This window comes from Clinocottus analis, unplaced genomic scaffold, assembly GCF_023055335.1.
Source record: "Clinocottus analis isolate CAN_PGR_092001 unplaced genomic scaffold, fCliAna1.0.p SCAF_16, whole genome shotgun sequence".
Lineage (NCBI taxonomy): Eukaryota > Metazoa > Chordata > Actinopteri > Perciformes > Cottidae > Clinocottus > Clinocottus analis.
In genome coordinates, this window is record NW_027175887.1 from 8,297,101 (window position 1) to 8,315,797 (window position 18,697).

Here is an 18,697-nt window from a genome sequence, read left to right on the forward strand (position 1 = left end):
AATCACTTCCTTGTCTGACACGGTATTTATTTTGTGTGTTTTAGTAAGTTCACCTTCCTGAGCTATTGTTGCCACGATACTCGTGTATTACTCACACTAAATGGCTCCAACTCCTCAAGTGTGGTGTCTTCAGGCTGACAAAAGACCACACAATACTGCCACATAAGATAAGAGGAGATAAGAAGGCCGCCCAGATTCAGCCGGACCACACACCCGCATTATCAGCCTTTTACATGTGGACTTGCCATCCGGCTCGAGAAGTCGAACAACTAGACTCTCACAGTGCTCGAGAGGTCAGGAACGTGACATCAGCAGTTTGTTGATCCTGTTTGACATGAAACTGCCAGTGTGTATTGTTGGTTTAAGTTTGTGTAGACAACATGGAGGGTGTGTCTTTTATCAGAAGTCAGTTTATAAAAAAGCAGTCCGTTGCTTTTTGCACTGATTTTCTCTATTGTTGAATAGGGTTGAAAAAACAACATGAGCGACACTCCTTCCCCATTTTTGTTACAACATTAGCACCGTCATCATTTGCGTCTTTTATTATTGGCCTTTTGTTTGCCTACTTAGGGTTCTTTCTGTCATGTATTGCACAGTTTGATCCTCTCAGTACGTGAGCTTTACACATTCCTGACTTGGTGAGTCACCCACTTTTGTCTGGTAGGGCTCCACACCCTTTGTGAAATAAGACAATGGGTGTGGCCAGAGAAATGTCCAGAATATTAAACAGAACTTTTCTGCAAGAGCTGAGACAGAATTGCAGAGGAAATGGCAGCTCAAGCAGTCAGCGTGCTTATCACAGGGGCCAACAGAGGCCTGGGCCTGGAAATGGTGAAGCAAATGGCGGAGGGCTCCCGTCCACTGAAGAAGCTGTTCGCCTGCTGCAGGGATCCAGACGGACCCAGAGCTGAGGTGAGTCTCCACCTACTGTTTGACTCATTGTGCTCTTCCACATTTAATTGCAGCAGGACAATAAACCAGAGAAAGGTTTGCAAAACCCAATGTTGCATGACTCAGAAGAAACAAGACATTCATCCACAGATGAATGCAGTGATGGAAGACAGACTCAGATCTTTATTATTTATCTTTATTATATTGTAAAAATAAAACAAAACTCCTATTACTATCAACAATAGCCAAAAAATAAAGGTATTCATGTAGAATTGACTTTAAAACCCTTTATCGTGCAAGTAACCATATAAGGTAATTTTCTGCATAAAGTATTTTAATGAGTGCCCAATAAAGGGCTACTACTAATAATTCATTCATTCATTTATGGATTATAGTTTGTGATTCATTCAGATTTAAAGTGGCGCTTTTGTGTGATTCTTTGTGGCAAAGCTGCAGATTAAATTGACTAATTGATTGGTTGACATGTTAGTTGACAAATCATTTCTTTGGTCGTGGACAGCTGAGCTTCCCACCGCCGGATCAAAGTGAGTACAAGTGATCCACAGAGTGTGGGCTTCTCTGCTGCATTACAAACGCGTCTTCTCTGTGTATTTCCAGGCCTTGCAAACACTGGCAAAGAAGCATCCCAACGTCATCGCTGTTGTCCGTCTGGGTACAAGCTCTCTCTTGTGTTATACTCTGTTAAACCCTCCGTCCTGCTCCCATGGCCTGGCACACACTGACCTCGACTATGAATAGCTCAGGGCTCTGATATTTATCTGACTGTCTGTCTATTGACCACCGCTGATGCTCCACTCTCTTTCTCTCTCTGTCAGACATCACTGACCTTTCGAGCATCAAACAGTGTGCCGTGCAGGTGGGCTCTGTGGTTGGGAAAGAGGGTCTCAACCTGCTGATTAACAACGCAGGCGTGCTGGCTAAAGGCACGTTGCTGGAAACCAGCTCTGAAGACATGCAGAACGCCTTCAACACCAATGTCATGGGCCCCATGAACAGCATTAAAGTAGGAGAGACGAAGAGTGGACACAAGAACTCCGACACTGTTCACTGAATGTTTCCTCTTGCTGACTCTGTCTTGCTGGTGGTCATCTTAGGAGTTCCTGCCTCACCTTCGTGCAGCAGCAAAGGCCAGTGAGGCGCCAGGGATGTCCTGCAGCAAAGCAGCCGTCGTCAACATCTCCTCATTTCTGGCTTCAATGGAAATTGTAAAACAGTCATATGGCCACTTCTCCGGCATCTCCTACCGCATCAGCAAAGTGAGTGACCACCTGTTAACACGGTGACCTCGACTCATCTCACATTTAAGTGCAACTGTTCATCCATCACCTGAATGGTTGCCCCCCCCCCCCCTCCTTTCTCTTCTCAGGCAGGTTTGAATATGCTGACACTGTGTGCTGCAGAGGAGCTGAAGAAGGATGAGATCCTGTTTGCCATGCTCCACCCTGGCTGGGTGCGCACCGACATGGGTGGAGACGAGGTGAGTCAGCAGTTTTCACACAGGAAACAATGAAACAATGTTGAGGAAGCTCTGAATGATATTTTACTTTATTAACTGAGAAGCACAACATGAACATCATGTCGTATGATTTGCTATTTCACACACTTTGCAAAGAACAATGTTTTTTTGGTTTTGTTGAATCGATACATTCCACAGACGAAGAACTCAGACAGATTGTTTTACAAAGAAGCCTCATTCAAATTTCAGGCTTTTGGGACTGTGAGTTACAAACTTTCCAATATCTGAAACCACAGTGAGCAAGACAAACAATAACATTAGACATCTAACAAAGTCGATGTATCAAGTGAGACGGATACCTGGATTGAGAAAGAATTCATACAATGTTGCTCTATAATAGCAATCATATGACATAATTGTACATGTGATGCAGAAATGTGAATTCACTTTTTTTTTGTTTACGCCTTTAAACATTGCAAAATCCCTTTAAAGACATTTGCAACAGCATATGGTCTCTCGAGTGAACCCACATGATTACAGATGTCCCGCATGCTTTTCACTTGCCAACATAAAAATTGTCCCAGCCGGTCAGAAATGAAAATGTCAAATTTTTGTTTTTACTGTTAACACTGACATTGAAAGCAGTCACAGATTACAGAAACGACAGATTACAACCACTTAAAGGCAGAGTCTGTAACTGATGCGTGAGTAGAAACATTAGATTCCTAACTCAGAGGAGAGACGACCTCCTGTGCGAGCCTTCAAGGTAACTGTGTGTTTCCGACCACCAGGGGGATATTGACGCTACGCAAAGTGTGCAGGGGATGTTCAGCGTGATGGCCTCCCTGACGGAGAAGCAGAACGGAGCCTTCCTGGACTATGAGGGCAAGTCCCTCCCCTGGTAGCTTTAAACAACCGCTTCATAAACTGCAGTCAATCACTAAATGAACCCAAGTGAAATAAACCAATACTTGTGCTCATTACTTTGCTTATATCATGTTCATTTTACGCATAGGCATGTACTGAGATGAGTTGATACACTCCTCGGGGATTTCCTGAATAATAAATGCACTTCTGTGGTCTGCAAGTTGTTGTTTTTTTACTTTTGTAATTACCATGTGGCACTATTCCACACAGCCACCTTAGCGGGGCAGATCTTAAGCGGGTTTGGGTTGTTCCCGTTGATGTTGGCTCCAGGGCAGAAGAAGGGGTACATCTTCTCACCGAAGAAGTCAGCGAAGGTGTAGATGGGCGTCATGCTCACAGGGTTGGAGAAGGTCACCTCTCCGCAGTCGTAGTCCAGCTGCACCCTGACTCGGGTCAGCTCGCCTTGAGGATGCAGCGGCGTGCTGGGCCTCGTCATGGCCGAGTACTCGCCCTCGTAGTGCGAGATCATCCAAAACCCGCCCTCGGGACACCCAGTGATCCGGCCTTTCCTGTCGATGGACTCCTTGACAACTCCGAGCATCCAGTCCGCATTGTCGCCCACCTCCACCTCCCAGGCGTGGCGGCCCGAAGTGAAGCCCTCTGAGCCGAGCAGGAACACAAAGTGGCCGAAACGTTCGGGATTGTCCGGGAGCTTCTGTAGGCATCCACTGTTGATGACACAGGTCAGGTCTGGAGAGAGGGACAACCAGGGATAGGCAGTGTTGGGGTCCAGGCTGATGGGTGCTGAAAGGGAAAGAAACAAAAAGCAGAGGGGTGATTGTTCAAATAGGAAACATTTTAAAACATCCTTTACTGACAAGCCTACATAGTGATCTTCCTCAAGGTCAAACTATTGATTGAGTAAAATGCAAACGTGTCACAAATTGTGCTTACTGTACTGCACCAGCTCTGCCATCTTCTCCCACACATGGTACTTGAGGGAACTGACATGCTTGGCCACATTTATAAGAGCACCCGGCACTTTTTCAGGCTCATTCTGTGCGATCTGCGCTCTGTGAGAAGAATCACACACAGGAGTCTATCAATACTGAACAACTGGTACGCTTCAGCTTGTTTATAGGACAGGTGCAGGAGATAATAAAGCTATTACCTTTTCTTTGTCTTGGTATAATTCTGAAATCAAGAGGAAAAACTGAGTTTTTACAAACTGCATGGTTAGATGCATTCAGAGAGAAACATTTACAAACTCTCACCTTAAGGAAGAGGGCATCACCGGAAGAAATCTCATTCTCAATAGCGATGACGGCGTGCGAGAAGGTGAGGATACCTCTGGTGATGTTCTCGGACTTCTTCCTGACCAGCTCTTTCTTCTCCTCACCCTCCTGCTGCAGGGCAGCCAGTCGGGCCCTCTCTTCCTTTTGCAGAAACTCCCGCAGCTGCTCAAACTCCTCTTTGATCTGATTTTCTGTGGCCTCAGTTTGGCTCTAGCATACACGGAAGTAGAAGTAAGGGTCAACGCAGAAAAACAGCAAATGTACAATAATGTGACTGATAGAGTTGTAGTTAACTCATCTAATCTTACATCTTAAAGAAATAATTACCTTTTACTCAGATCTAACTTTCCTGTGTACGTCATATTTCATATACTAGTTTAATATACCTGTTAGCTGTGGTCAAATGTACTAAATAATAGGGCTACTCTAGTTCTGAATTCATGCAACAATCCTGGAGAATTTGTCTCTTTCCAGCCTAATTTAGAGAACTTGTACCCTAAAGGACAAAAAGGTGGCTTATCTAACACCTTGGCTGACATGTTTACACACTAACAGTCAACTTGAGTCACGTCAGCAGACATGCTGGTGCTCTCGTGTTTATTGATACCTTGATGTGCACAGTTGTGTCATCACACTCCTGCTTGGCTTCATACAGGCCACGCAGGTGTTTCTTCAGAGGAATCAGATCTGTCTTCAGCTCTGCCTGAAGGGTGAGACATAAAGCGTGTCATCAAAAAAAAAAGGATAATTTTGACGCAGGCCAAAACTAGTGTTTCTGACTTTGCACAGTGGCGAGGTCAGGAAAAACTAATGTTCTCCATTTCACTGCAGTAAAATCTGACAAAGGTGATAACTAGCACATAGTCCTTCATTAAATCGTTAAGAAACTGCAGCTAAACAAGAACACATCACCTTAAAGTCCTGCGCCCCCTCCTCTATGGGACACACTCGGTGTCCCTGATGCTTCTTGGAGGTGTGACACACACAGCAGAGGGCTTCAAAGTCATCCAGGCAGAAGAGCTTGAGAACTTCCCCGTGTGTGACGCACTTCACCTCCAGCAGTCCTTCTCGCTCCCCTGTCCCACCGGCTCCTACCCATGTTCCAGTTGCGGGCGGCCTGCGGTCCTGCTCCCTCAGGAAGGTGTCGGCCACATTCTTCAGTGCCAGGCTGACTGTGGGCTCCGTCAGCGAGCACTTCCTCCTGCAGATGGGACACTCGCGTCTGGCCTTCTTCTTGTTCCAGAACTGCTGCAGACAGACTCGGCAGAAGCTGTGGCTGCACTTGAGCACCACGGGGTCCTTGAAGATCTCACAGCAGACGGCACAAGACAGCTCATCCTCCAGCACGGAGCCCGAGCGTGAGGATTCGGCCCGTGGCCGGAGGGCTGAAGCCACCTTGGGGCTCTGGAAGAAGGAAAGTATTCCAGGCTGAGAGGACGCGCGTGGGCGCAACGCCATGGCCGGTTCCTGTTGGCGGGGAGGCTGTTTTTATAGCTGCAGTAGTTGGGTTTTTTTGTTGTTGCAGAGAATGCACCGTTAGGAAGAATAAGTGCTCCTCTCTGAATGCAGCGTCCACAGTGTGGTCTGGACACTGTTTATGAGTAACCGCGGTTATAGATCAACAGGGACTTGAGGAACAGGTTTACTTCACTTATAGTAAATAAAGGACACGTAACCGTCCCTCATCGTTCAGCCACAACAAGCCTCTGAGAAACAGGGCAGTCTCACGTGGAGTCAGAAAGGCATGTTTCCTTTCTTTACAGAAAACCATAATGATACTGAAAGTGCTCTATTTTTGTGTGCAGAGAACAAACAGTTGGATACCAGTACTTTTAAAAAGTAAACAGGACTCAAAACTACATTTATAATCTAAACATACAGCAAAAGGTATTTAGTGTTAACTGGGCAAAGGCCTGCAGGTGACCCCGCTGAGCTTGGCCAGCATTATCAAGTTTACTAAGGTGGATCTTATTACATTACCTCTAACAACCTGCTGACACTCCAAGTGATTTCTAGTTAAACGTCATATATATTTCAGGAGGACACGGGTTAGAAAAAACAAACACACCCCGCGGTGATTGCCGTGAACATTGGGGAAAAACAGCACTGTATCTCCTTTTTATACAGCACAAAAAGCAGATATTCTGATCTATATGAACATGTTTTACACCCCATACCAGTGTGATGTCTAAATTAACTTTCAACTTCAAACTGCAGAGCTCTGTGTTAAATTTAGAAATGACCAAACAGAAGAAAAACTGCCATGTTGCTGTTATTATTGCATTATAATTGGAAATTAACAGTGCAATACAAAGCCATCAAAATAACGTGTTCTTCTTAGTGTTACAGTGTTTTAGCATCAGTTTCATTACATTTAGATATTTATCACCTGGAGAATGAAACAAAACTACAAAATAGCTTCATACATTTGGATACACGGAAAAGGTTAACACCAAAATGTTTTAAGACATGTGTTTACCTACGCTGAGTAGTGGGTGCAGCATTGCCTGTTATTTCTCTTTGAACAACACAAGCCACTGTAACACATGATGGAAGCAGTTTGGTATCATTCTGCTCCAATGACAGGATACTTTACTTTGCAGCACCGTGCATTCATACTTCAAACATAACGTATAAAATGCATGAAAATGAGAAGAAATGAAGGCATTTTGTTCTAAACAGATTCCTTTTCCTCTTTACACACCTACTCCTTCTCATGACTTTCTCTTCTTTAATACTGCTTTCTGTAATGCTTCAAAATAAAGTACTTGCAACACAAGATCAAAGTATTCATCCATTACACAAACTCTGTTTTAAAATAGACTTCACATCACTTTATATAAAAACACTAGCTATAAAAAAATAATAAGTCGATACAACCCACAAACCTAGAACCACTCCTCATTCTCACCTTCAAAAAAGGTCAATTAACACAAGTTTCCTCCAACACTGTCAAATGTATGAAAGCTAACTTCCTTACAGCATGGAGTGTATTGAAGGTGAATAAACAACTGATTTTTTAGTCAGCGAGCTACATTTTACGATGAGTTTTGCAACTACTATTTTTTTCTTTTAATCAAAAAAAAAGACATAAAACCAGCAGAATTCATTATGAAGATAAAAATATAACAGCACATGCTTGTAACACTGATCCATAACAGTAACAGCGAGTGGTTCAGGACGTCACCGTGAATCAGGGAGGCCGATGCCTTGTACTGTGCAGTAACTGTGCCACTCACCAGGTGAGCTACAGTGAGATCTCTGGTCATGTCTGTAGTTGTTTTACAGAGCAGAGCAAAAATCTTTAAAGATTTACTTTGTGTCGTCTTTCATTGCTCCCATATTAAAGACTTGTGCTCCACTTGTTTCACTGCCAACTACAACAATGACATGCAGGTTCATGTGATCTGGTCAAAGGGAGCGCTCATCAGCGTGCTTGTAGTTTCTGGAAAAAGCCGGAAGACAGATAAAAGCACTTTGGAAGTCATCAGTCATCTTCTTCTCCCATTAACTGCCATTATCCACTTTGTCTAGGCAGAGGCTCCCAAAAGGGTACACTCTAAATTAAAAATAGTGGGAGTATACACTGGAATAAAAACAAACTTATGACAGTAGTGTGGTGTTTTCTAGTAGTGCTGAATGTTGTGGGTGCCACACACGGGTTGTTCTGCTCCGACAGCGTCAGTGGTTACACTCGCCCAACCTTTGCATCGCCGATGGCCCCCCAGACGTCAAAAACAAATTCGTCTGGGAAGGCAAAGTCCCCAAGGGTTTGATCTAGAGCCTCTGCAAACTCATCAGGGTTCTTCTTGTCCTTTCCCAGCTCCACCATGGTGGCCGCTAAGCAGACGAAAGAGAGAATTTAGTAGACATAAAACAGCAAGCGACACAACTTCTGCCACCTAGAGAACCAACATTCATACACTTACCCAGCTCGCTGTCTCTGATGCCCATGTAGCTCTCCAGCAGGTCATCCACCTTCTCAATTGCCTTTTCCTCAAATGCTGAGGGCTGGAGAGAAATACAAAAAATGAGAAGAATCTGGCAACAAAACTGGGTTGTGTTTTCTAAATAATACAGAGACCCATATTTAGTCCGCAGGTGTTACACGAACACTCACCAGTTCCTCCACTGTGGCAGGACCTTTAGAGCGCAGCCGCAGAGTTCCTCTGCCGGTCCCCAGCTGAACCCCTGATGCTGATCTGGACCCTCCAGACCGCTGGCCGATCATATCTATGCAGAATAATAAAACAGAGATCTAAAAAAACCTAAAAACACAGTTTACCTCCTGTCATTCTATAGCTTTTACAATGTATCATTGAGAACAATGAGTAAAGAACAGTTTAGTGACTAAAACTTAAATAACCATCGTCATAGATAAAAGTGACAGTATTGTTTGCTATTAGTGACTGTGTGATTGAGTGATTGTCCAGGGAGAGCAGATGAGGCTCTGACAGAAGTTGAGGCGCATACAACCTCTGGGATTGTGGAGCTAAACGAACAAACATCAAACAACTTCCCCCAACACCTACCAAAGGCCTTAAGAGGCTCCACCAGCTTGATGGTGAATTCCTTCCCTTTGGGCAGCTCCTTCAGCATCTTGGCCACCTCATAGTGTCGACACCCAATCAGGCGATGGCCATTAATCGACTCAATCAGATCACCCACGTTGATGACCTGGATCTGGTGAATGACGCTCCCCTCGCGGATTCTCTGAAAACAGCAAAACTCAAATAAATAATCCACTACTCAGCTCATCACTCTATCCCTGCCACGTGTAATCTCTTCACATCTATGAACAGAAAGTAGTCCTTAATATAGTTCAGTGTCATGCCTTTCAATGTGGATCCTTGAGTTAAAGAATATTAATAAATCCAGGCCATGTTATTATTACTCACCTTGATAAAAGCGTAGCCAGCTCCATTATCAGTGATCGTCAACCCTAGTGCATCCTCTCCTTTATACACCTCTATTTCCTTTCGCTGTCCTTTAATGTGGGCAAAAATAAAGTCCTCCAGCCCAATCTGACCTCCCAACAGTTTATCCATGTCCACCTTGTGAGTGTTCAGTGTGCAAAACATAACCTGTGGAGGGACACAACAAACACATATGATTTACAACAATGCCTTCTCCCCTGGTACACTCGAGCAAACCTATTCATCCTCACATCCATCACAACCAGCAGTGACTCACCTCAGACGGCGGTATCCCAAAGGCCTCACCAATCTTGGCATAGAGCTCCCTCACATTACTGAAACCTTCTATGCGGCCTGTGGGGCTGCCGTGGGCGAGCTGAGTGTGAAAGATAAGGCGAGGCCGCATGCTGCTGTGTGGAGGAGGCAGACCTTCAGAGGTAGTGCCTTCTCCAAGCCCAACAACACCTCCATCCATACCTGGCACATTGAGACCTGCGCGGATAGGCTCCGCTTCCTCGTTCTCAACTAACGGGGAAGCCTTCTTCCTTCTTCCCAAACCCAGAGGCATAGTAGTGCTACAGGGGGAGCGGATGGAAGGGAGTGGAGGAGGCTGCTCAGGGGACTTATGCTATGATCAGACCCACATACACCTGTTCAGCCCAATCAGCTGCAGGTTTGTTGGATGTTTATGTCACAGTGATAGTGTGGTCCTCCAGAGCAGCTTGAAAGCTGTCTCAACCAGGTGCTGAATGGATTTAGAAGTCCACACATCAGAGCAGTTTACATAGCTGGATCCTTCACGTCCAGCAGCCGGCATTTGGTGGTCCTCAGCTGTAACACAGAGGCAGACCTCCTTTCATGATCATGCATTCACCAATGGAGTGACATCTCGGATATAGCAGCAGTTTAAACATGCTAACTGTTACGTTGTTTCATCTCCCCCAGATAGAGAAGAGCTAATTAGAAAAAACATATACCTTAGCTTGAACAGACAAAACAACAAATATAGCTAATGTTAGCCGCTAGTGTCTTCCACACATATTTCACTTCGAGCGACACAAGCATTGACAATTTAGCCTGTCGCTTCTACAACCGGAAGCGAGTTAAACCAATGACTGTTAAACCTCAAATTAAACGCGTGACGGTTCCTGGCGTGGTTGAGCAGCTGAGAGGAGAGAGCTAATTAGTTAGCTAGCTTGTGTTCGCTGAATGTGAACACTGTAGGGAGTAAACATGGCCGGTGATTCTTACCGGGGAGCAGGAGTTTTAGCTCTTCCTGCTAGCTTAGCCTGCTAACGGTGCTGCTGTGAATTGTCAGAAATACATGTAAAAACAACGTTTCGCTTGGCAAACTAAGAAAGTCCAGTATGCGTAGCTGCTGTGCTCCTGTCAGGACGACCCGGTCCGGCCTGATAGTAATGAGTCCCGTGCCTGTGAAGGCTGCTACTCTAGGTTTAGCTTTCAGCCCAGCAGGGTGGAAGAGTGATGCCTTCACGTGTCCTCGTAAACTCTCGTGTCACGATTGAGCGACTGTTCTAAAGTCGTAAATAAGACTTTGCCAACCACTACATTCTTTTGGTGTCTGTTGTATTACTCTAGATTTTATCTGCACTTCGTGTTTCAAAACTAAAATGAAAAAGGGTGACTATAAAGGCATGCGTGTGCAGTTTTATGACACTATGTACGTGTAAGTTAGCGTTAAGTTAGCTCAAGTGTTGTGTCAAAAACACAAATACTATATTTTCATTACATACTTGAACGTATCAATTTGCTCTGGCGTTTATAGTCTTGTTTTCAACACTGGTAGGAGTGAATACACACTGCCCTCTGGTGGTGCATAACTACCCGGCACCCGTCAAGCAGCTGCAGAGCAGAGTGGGCGAGGCCACAGAGCGCGATGCATCGTCGTTAAAACAGGTCAGTCGACTGACCTGTGTCACCTGTTCTCGTTTCCAGCCTTATAAACCACGTTGTGCTTTTTAGTTTCTAATTTATTTTATTTAATAATGATTCCCCTGGTTTTGAAACAAAAAGAAATGATGCCCTCTTACAAACACTCTACTCATCCTCTGCATGGATGTGTCAGTAGGTGCCACGAACTGCCACTAGACAGCACATGTTGAGTGACTTTATTGGACATACTGTGACTTTGTAATGTTTTCTCGATATGCTAGGACTTGAATGCACTTTTTTTTAAATTACTTTGGAAAAACACCACAGTTGTGCTACATATTTCAATATATTAATATTTCTTCAGGATATTATATTGTCCTGATTTTCTCTACAAAATCCTAAAAAGATGATACAACAATACAGACATCCAATTAATTAAAAAAAAACCCCACTGGAACAGGAGTGGTACAGCACGAAATAAAAGGAAACAAGGCACTTAACAATGAAAGATATTTCAGTTTTTAGTCAATCAGAGTTTGACTACAGAAGATATTGACTAACATCAGGTGACTATCATTTGGGATCTTTTCAACACTTGGATGGACATGATACTGAGAGTTCAAATCCTCAGTGCAGATACGTTTTCTTCAGAAAAGTTAAATGAATGTAGAAGACAAGTCACACAGAGTACAGAGTACATCCAATCAGAGAGCACCCAGGTATTAATACAGTTCAAATAGAAGTTGATCTTTGTAGGCGAGATCCTGAAGAATTAATTTGATTCAGTCCACTTTTGGAGGAATTTTGGACCGATCCTGATCTTGTCTCTCATTACAGTAATATGTTGTTGAAGCAACAACAACATCTACAAACTTCTACACTGGCTTATACTTATACTTTGGGCCGATAGCAGACCTTCCTCTCGCTGCTGCGCCAATACCTACGCCATGCTGGCCCAGGCTGTTTGACAGTTGCATAAAATTGTCATCACAAATTTTCCTTACCTCCAGCGCTCCACAATAAGAAGATACGACTCCAGTGTCAAGTTGGCCTGAAGATGCTCCATAGTTGGGCAATAGCATGAACTGTCCAAACCAAATAGAAAAAATTGGCCCGATGAAGTTGCACACTGTGACCACCAGAGGGCGTGACATAGAAGAGACTGTTTTAACAACAATCACAAATTTAGGTCACAGTTTAATTTAGAAAATTATTAGGAAAAGTAATTCAATTCATCTTAAGAAAGGAAGTGCTTTTCTTTTTGTACAACACAGATTGGAACGTTTCTGTGTGTGTGTGTGTGTGTGTGTGTGTGTGTGTGTGTGTGTGTATAATATCTATATCGATCAATTGAGATAGATATAGATATAGAGATAGATAGATAGATAGATTTCACAAGACATTTGCTTGAATGTCCTCAATAACTCAAACATGTTGCACATGGTATTTGCCAGTCTCTTTAATGTGGAAATGCAAATCATCACAGCATAAGAATAATCTATTAAAAATGTCATATCAATTCGTAAAAGCTTTGTTGTTAAAAATCAAAATATCTTGAATCCTAACCTGAGGCATTTCAAAACAACAAAGTGGTGAAACCAGATCATTCTTGCACCCTTTTCCCGTAAAAAGGAAAACGTTTGCATGAAGAAAATAAAAAGAAATGTTCTTTTTTTAAACAAAAAAATACTAATTAATTACATATAACAGAGATTACATATCTCTACATTTCATGTTAAACCACATGTTAGAAAATTGAAACTCCAGCAGGAGCAGTCAAAAACCTAAAATACTTAAAATGTGAAAATGAACTAACTGACCGAAGCGAACTATCATCACTATGGTCAAAGGTGCACAAAGCTGAACATGAAAAAAAAAAATATATATATATATGATTATTTTACTTTACTGTGGAACTACACATTTCCAGAGATAATTTGTGTCGGGTAAGAGCTAGAAGACAAAAGAAACTAAAATATATTCTGTCGTTAAACCTTTTTTTTCCTCAGTCTATGCAATACTCTCATTTACCATGTTAGGCAAAAAAAAAAAAATTTAAATTTAAAAAGAACGCACTGGCTTTAAGCAGTCAACACTAATAGGGAACTGGAATATCACACTAATTGTACATTAAGCACCCTCAAAGGGTCAGAATGCAAAGGGTCATAAATAGCTTTTGGTTTGTAAGACACACACACAACAGGATACATCCATGCTCTCACCATACTCGTAGACAGTAGACACACGCGCATATATTATTATATAGGGGCAATTATTTGGCACAAAAAGTCTATCAACATTTATTTTACACAAGTAATAATCTGTGCACTCCCAGATAAAAAGGTTTTTGTAAAAGTAAACATTTTAGAAGGTGTGCCATCTTAAACACCAGGGATGAACAAATCTGCAATTCTAAACAAACTCAGAAATCTGACAACGCAAAGTACTTATCAGTGCTCTCTTTAATTATCTGAAACTTACAGGAATCAATCCTGCAAAAAATCATAAGTCAATATCTTCTCTGAATTATAACTGGAGACGGTCACTATTTTTAGGCGTGTGCATATTGTAAATGATAATCTTCAGTCAGTTTTTGAGACTGTGGCCCTAAAAACTGGCAGATAGCTGTGACTAAGTGTAGATAACTGATAAGGATTGACAAGGAAAGTATATTTAACGTCAACATCTGGCTGATGATGATCTGCTTCATAAAGTCAGATCCAAAGTTTTCACATCTCAGTATCTACACTGTAGAAGAAAGAATAATCACGCCCTGTTGCGTAACGGAGTTAAAACTACATTCAAGCATGCGTCACTGCACCTGAGGTATTGTTAATTAGCTGGCTGCGTCCTCCATTAAAGCACCCTCAAAAACTGATGCTGTGAAAACAAATCCCCAGTTGCTATATTACATTTTGAAGAAAACCTAAAAATACTCTGGTTCTCCTTCTTGCTTGCAGCTAAACCATCACATGACACCTTGTGTCATTATATATGTACACACACACCCACCCACACACACAACAAACATTACACTATTTACTTATCTTACTTCAATCTGACATTTCATTTAGCAGGCTGTACTCTCTTTCAGAGTCTTAAGTCAGTCATCCAACCATCCAGATGTTGTGTAAGAAAACCAATTTGGTGTTGTGAAGGTCAAATTAAACTCAGCTGGAACCAAATCTGCCTCAAGCCTCAATCGTCCAGAAGAGTGTTTTGCTGGAAGTGTGTTCAGGTAGAGTGAGAAGGATTTGGCGGCATCTAGCGGTGGGGCTGCCGATTGCAACTAAAGAAAGCATACCTTCTGCCAGTAGATCCCCCGAAATGCTACAGACTGTTCCTTCACCTTTTAGATTGTTGAGGCAAACTTATCATTTCAAGGTCACGGGGGAAGGATCTGCTTGAGTGCATCTCGTGTGTTTTGGCCCAGTTTTTCAGGAAATTTCACCGTGAAGTCCAGGATCATGTCGCCTCTCTTCTCGGGGCACTTGGATATTGGGAGCCCTTCTCCAGAAATTCGCTTTTTCATTCCAGGTTTGACAACGTCTCTGGAGGTCACAGTGATGGTGCGGCCGTCTAATGTTGGGGCGTTGACTGTGCATCCACACAACGCCTGGAGAGAGGCAGAGAAAGAATGGATGAACAACAACATCTTTACTCAAAATAGTATTGGAACAAGCAATATTTAATAGAAAAATTATTGTCTGTGTGATATTTACTGACTTCGGTGTTCACTTACTTCTCTGAGTGATATCTTTGCAGGATAGATTATATCCGAGCCCTCTCTTCTGAACACTGGGTGGGGTTTATCTTTTACTACAAACACCACATCTGCAGGAATGTTGCTGGGAGTTTCATCTCCCTCCTTGGGAAAGGTGATTTTTGTCCCCTCCTTCCAGCCGCGCTTTATGTCGACTGTTAAAATCTTGTCTTCGTTGCGCATTGTGCAGCCGTCCGGGTTCAGTCTCTTGCGGGAAATCTTCATCTTTTTGGTGCAGCCGGAGAAAACCTCCTCCAGACTCACCTTCAGTTCGTGCATCACAGGCGGGTCCTTCTTCCTCTCACGTGCTCTGTGAGGTGCTCCTGGGTGGGATTTAAAGGACCGCTGAAACCCACTCATGCTACCCATTCTTCCCATTCCAAATTGTGAAAAGGGGTCGTTGCTGTCCATGTTCTCCTCCCCATTTTGTGCAAAGAAATGATCAAAAGGGCTGCGGCCACCAAAGAACTCCGCAAACATTGCATGAGGGTCTCCATGGAAGGTGTAGTTGTAGCTTTGACCACAGTGTCCACCACCTCCACCTCCACCACCAGCTGACCCCTTTAATCCTGCAGCAATCAGAGCACAGAAGAAAATATATCATCAGCTGATAAGTGACAAGAAATTCACAATTCTCAAAAAGAGATTGCGTTGAATAAATGAACATTGGATAATGCAATGTTAAGTAAAGACTGCTTAAACGCTTTAAATCTAATCTGCTTGAATAAATCCAGTATCGGTTGGGCTCTAATAAGCGGTTCTGCGCAAAGAGCTTCATCATAATCATTAAAACCTTCACAAATACAATTGTACTCTCTGTAAGTGTTTAATTAAAGGAGTCGACAGTTATCCGATAACAATAAAGTAAAACATATAACAATATTTTGTTTTTGTCAGAATATTAATGTGCTTGAATAAGTTTCATTTGTACCGTAAATTATTGATCCGATATGTATGCATCGATGGTGAAGTATTTAAAAGTCGTAGGACTAGTATTGATCAGGCTGCCATCAATGAAGGTGCATATAGTCGGTGTGTTTGCTTTTTTTCACGCCAAAAAGTCAAATATCAGTTTCTGCCTTGGCCCATGAGCATGTGGACAGTGACACTGCAGCTTCACGGCACAAATAAGTGCATCTTTAAGATGGTTAAAACCACAATCATCATTCCAATGGCAGACCAACAGGACAGGCCACTCGTTGTTTCCAGTAGGTTCTCCGGCTGCACCTATTGTAACGTGACCCACACTAACATCTCACCTTTGTCTGGTTACGAGTGTAAAGATATGCTAGAAACAGGTTGCCCGATGAAGACTCCTCCTCAGCGCCTGACGTTACGTAACAGCTAAACAGACTCAAGTTGCAAATGCATGGTTTTTTTTGTGCTAAATATTGTGACGTCACACGTCAAACTACAACTTGCTCGTTGTGCGGAGATGCGCTCGGTCGACTTTACCTTCTTCCCCAAAGCGGTCATAAATATCCTTCTTCTTGGCATCACTCAGGACATCGTAGGCTTCAGCGATCTCTTTAAATTTATCTTCTGCTCCCGGAGACTTGTTTTTGTCGGGATGAAAGCGCAAGGCCTGCTTTCTGTACGCCTTCTTTACCTCCTCTTCGGAGGCACCTTTGGCTATTCCTAGCACTTTGTAGTAATCTTTACCCATGTCAACAACCCTTACTTCTTCTGCAATACAAACATTGTCGGGCTCATTGACAGTTCAGTTCCTGCTTGATGCCAACAGCAACTCAGCCCGCATGTCCAGTGGGCACGTCAGCGGGTTTCTAGGTAGCTGGCTGGCTAACGGTCAAGGTTAGCTTCCCTCACGTGTCACAGTCCGTTTGACAACGTCCTACTGCTCTCTGGGCTGAGGGGATAAACTGTAATTTAACTTCAACTGCACAGCACACGAAGACGAGTTCGTACTCGAGTTGCTGTGTGATGCCGCCGAGCTGAAAATCGTGTGAAGAAACTTCTGGAAGGAGCCGCCGCTGCTGCTGCTGCTGCTGTGTGTCATAACAACCGAGTCGAGAGAAGTCCCTGCAAACAACTTCCGGTTTCGCTTCAAGCGCAGCAGTGGTCAAGAAGTGCCAAGATCTATCCTTAAATTAAAAGCCTGAAACTAGCTGAAAAACTTAGCAGCAACGCACCTGATGAGAAAATTGTATCGTTTTGATTGCTGCTATGAATTAGCTTTTCACATCAGCCATTGGCCCTTTTAATAATATAGTATACGAGTACATACGAGTACGCATGCGCAGGTGCTGTCGTTCTTGCTGTTTCGCCTGCTCAAACGTCAGGCTTCATATTAAACACTGCAGGCTGACCTCATTGGTGGTGAAATGTAAATAAGTAGAACTACCATTCAGAAGTAGGCCCTTTTTATTTGAGCAACGGCATTTAATGCTATTTTTGATTCCCACTTCACTTCATTTAATTATTAGCTGTAGTTAAAGTTACTTTGTAGATTAGGGTTTTGATAGAACATATAAATCAACTCAACAATTAAAAAATAATATATAATATATTATTAAAGGTCAAGCTGCCCAGAAGTAGAAACAATTACCTCTACCTTTACTGATGTAACATTAAAGTGAAGTACACAATAATGCATGACTAATTATATAATACAGTAATGAAATATACTCCTGAAATGAGCCATACTGCATAATACATAGTACTATTACTTTTTTGATGCTAATACTTTTGTACTTTTGCTCATGTAATAGTTTGATGCAGGACTTTTTACTTAACATGTTATGTTTACACCGATAGCATATACTAAAGGGAAAGGTCTGAGTACCGCTTCCATCACCGGAAATAAGTTATAAATAGATCAAAGTCATTATACTGAGAATCAACTATATAGTTTGCATCAAATATGTAAGGCCTGCCATGAATGCTACCTTCGTGAAGGTTAGTTATATAGTTATTTTATTTTATCCCACCAGGACAAAACAGCTCTCGCAACTGCGTATCTGTTGACACATACAAGTAACTTGACTCTAGTTTCCAGTGGCTCTCAGTACAAATACACAATAACAAGAAGGTGTACACACGAATAAATGTAGACTAAGGAACGTTTGTACATGATTTGTGTTGTATATTTTCATTTGCATTGCAGTGCATGGTATGATAGAATAAATAACTAATGTAATAGTTCATGCATATATGTACGGAGTTCATGTGAATATGTTGAAGAAGAATTTATAATATTGCTTAGTGAGGCGATTTTATGTGCACGTCAATGTCAGTGCCTATAAATAATCTGTGACTGCAGTGAAGTGGTTTGGTGTTGTAGGGTTATTGCAGAGGTGGCTAAATGAACTGTTCATGAGTGTGTTGGTTTGTAAAAAGAGACTTCTCATAGTTGTTCACTGGCTGTAAAGTGCTGTGTAGCGCCCACCGCAGGGGGCACTTTGAAATAAGTTAATCAAGAGTGACGTGATGAGTGAGTATGATTAACCCAGCAGCTCGTTTCCTGACTCAGGACGTCTGCTGGAGGGTGAGCCTGGCAGTTGACACCAATTATTTTCTTTTTAATCAGAACTACGGATTCTAAAATGTGTATATGTAAGATCAAAAGCTTTCTTCG

General features: G+C 42.7%; 4 protein-coding genes across 4 annotated transcripts; 1 reads left to right on the forward strand and 3 right to left on the reverse strand.

Annotated features, from left to right (window-relative positions):
* The first annotated feature begins 706 nt into the window (after window positions 1-706).
* Window positions 707-3,430, forward strand: LOC137786813 (C-signal-like). The gene is made up of 6 exons (XM_068578921.1): window positions 707-912; window positions 1,510-1,564; window positions 1,728-1,915; window positions 2,007-2,168; window positions 2,279-2,389; window positions 3,160-3,430. The coding sequence occupies exons 1-6, from the start codon at window positions 769-771 to the stop codon at window positions 3,271-3,273; spliced, it is 774 nt and encodes a 257-aa protein (XP_068435022.1). The 5' UTR covers window positions 707-768; the 3' UTR covers window positions 3,274-3,430.
* A 49-nt stretch (window positions 3,431-3,479) lies between these two features.
* On the reverse strand, window positions 3,480-5,988 carry LOC137786208 (E3 ubiquitin-protein ligase TRIM35-like). The gene is made up of 6 exons (XM_068577923.1): window positions 5,443-5,988; window positions 5,138-5,233; window positions 4,510-4,740; window positions 4,407-4,429; window positions 4,190-4,308; window positions 3,480-4,039 (listed from the first exon to the last, which is right to left on the reverse strand). The coding sequence occupies exons 1-6, from the start codon at window positions 5,986-5,988 to the stop codon at window positions 3,480-3,482; spliced, it is 1,575 nt and encodes a 524-aa protein (XP_068434024.1).
* Window positions 5,989-6,784: 796 nt separating this feature from the next.
* gipc1 (GIPC PDZ domain containing family, member 1) lies at window positions 6,785-10,929 on the reverse strand. Its single transcript, XM_068579562.1, has 7 exons — window positions 10,698-10,929; window positions 9,724-10,277; window positions 9,429-9,614; window positions 9,063-9,243; window positions 8,651-8,763; window positions 8,460-8,541; window positions 6,785-8,370 (listed from the first exon to the last, which is right to left on the reverse strand). The coding sequence occupies exons 2-7, from the start codon at window positions 10,012-10,014 to the stop codon at window positions 8,219-8,221; spliced, it is 1,005 nt and encodes a 334-aa protein (XP_068435663.1). The 5' UTR covers window positions 10,015-10,277; window positions 10,698-10,929; the 3' UTR covers window positions 6,785-8,218.
* A 1,865-nt stretch (window positions 10,930-12,794) lies between these two features.
* dnajb1a (DnaJ heat shock protein family (Hsp40) member B1a) lies at window positions 12,795-17,133 on the reverse strand. Its single transcript, XM_068577926.1, has 3 exons — window positions 16,558-17,133; window positions 15,082-15,671; window positions 12,795-14,955 (listed from the first exon to the last, which is right to left on the reverse strand). The coding sequence occupies exons 1-3, from the start codon at window positions 16,766-16,768 to the stop codon at window positions 14,725-14,727; spliced, it is 1,032 nt and encodes a 343-aa protein (XP_068434027.1). The 5' UTR covers window positions 16,769-17,133; the 3' UTR covers window positions 12,795-14,724.
* Window positions 17,134-18,697: the final 1,564 nt, after the last annotated feature.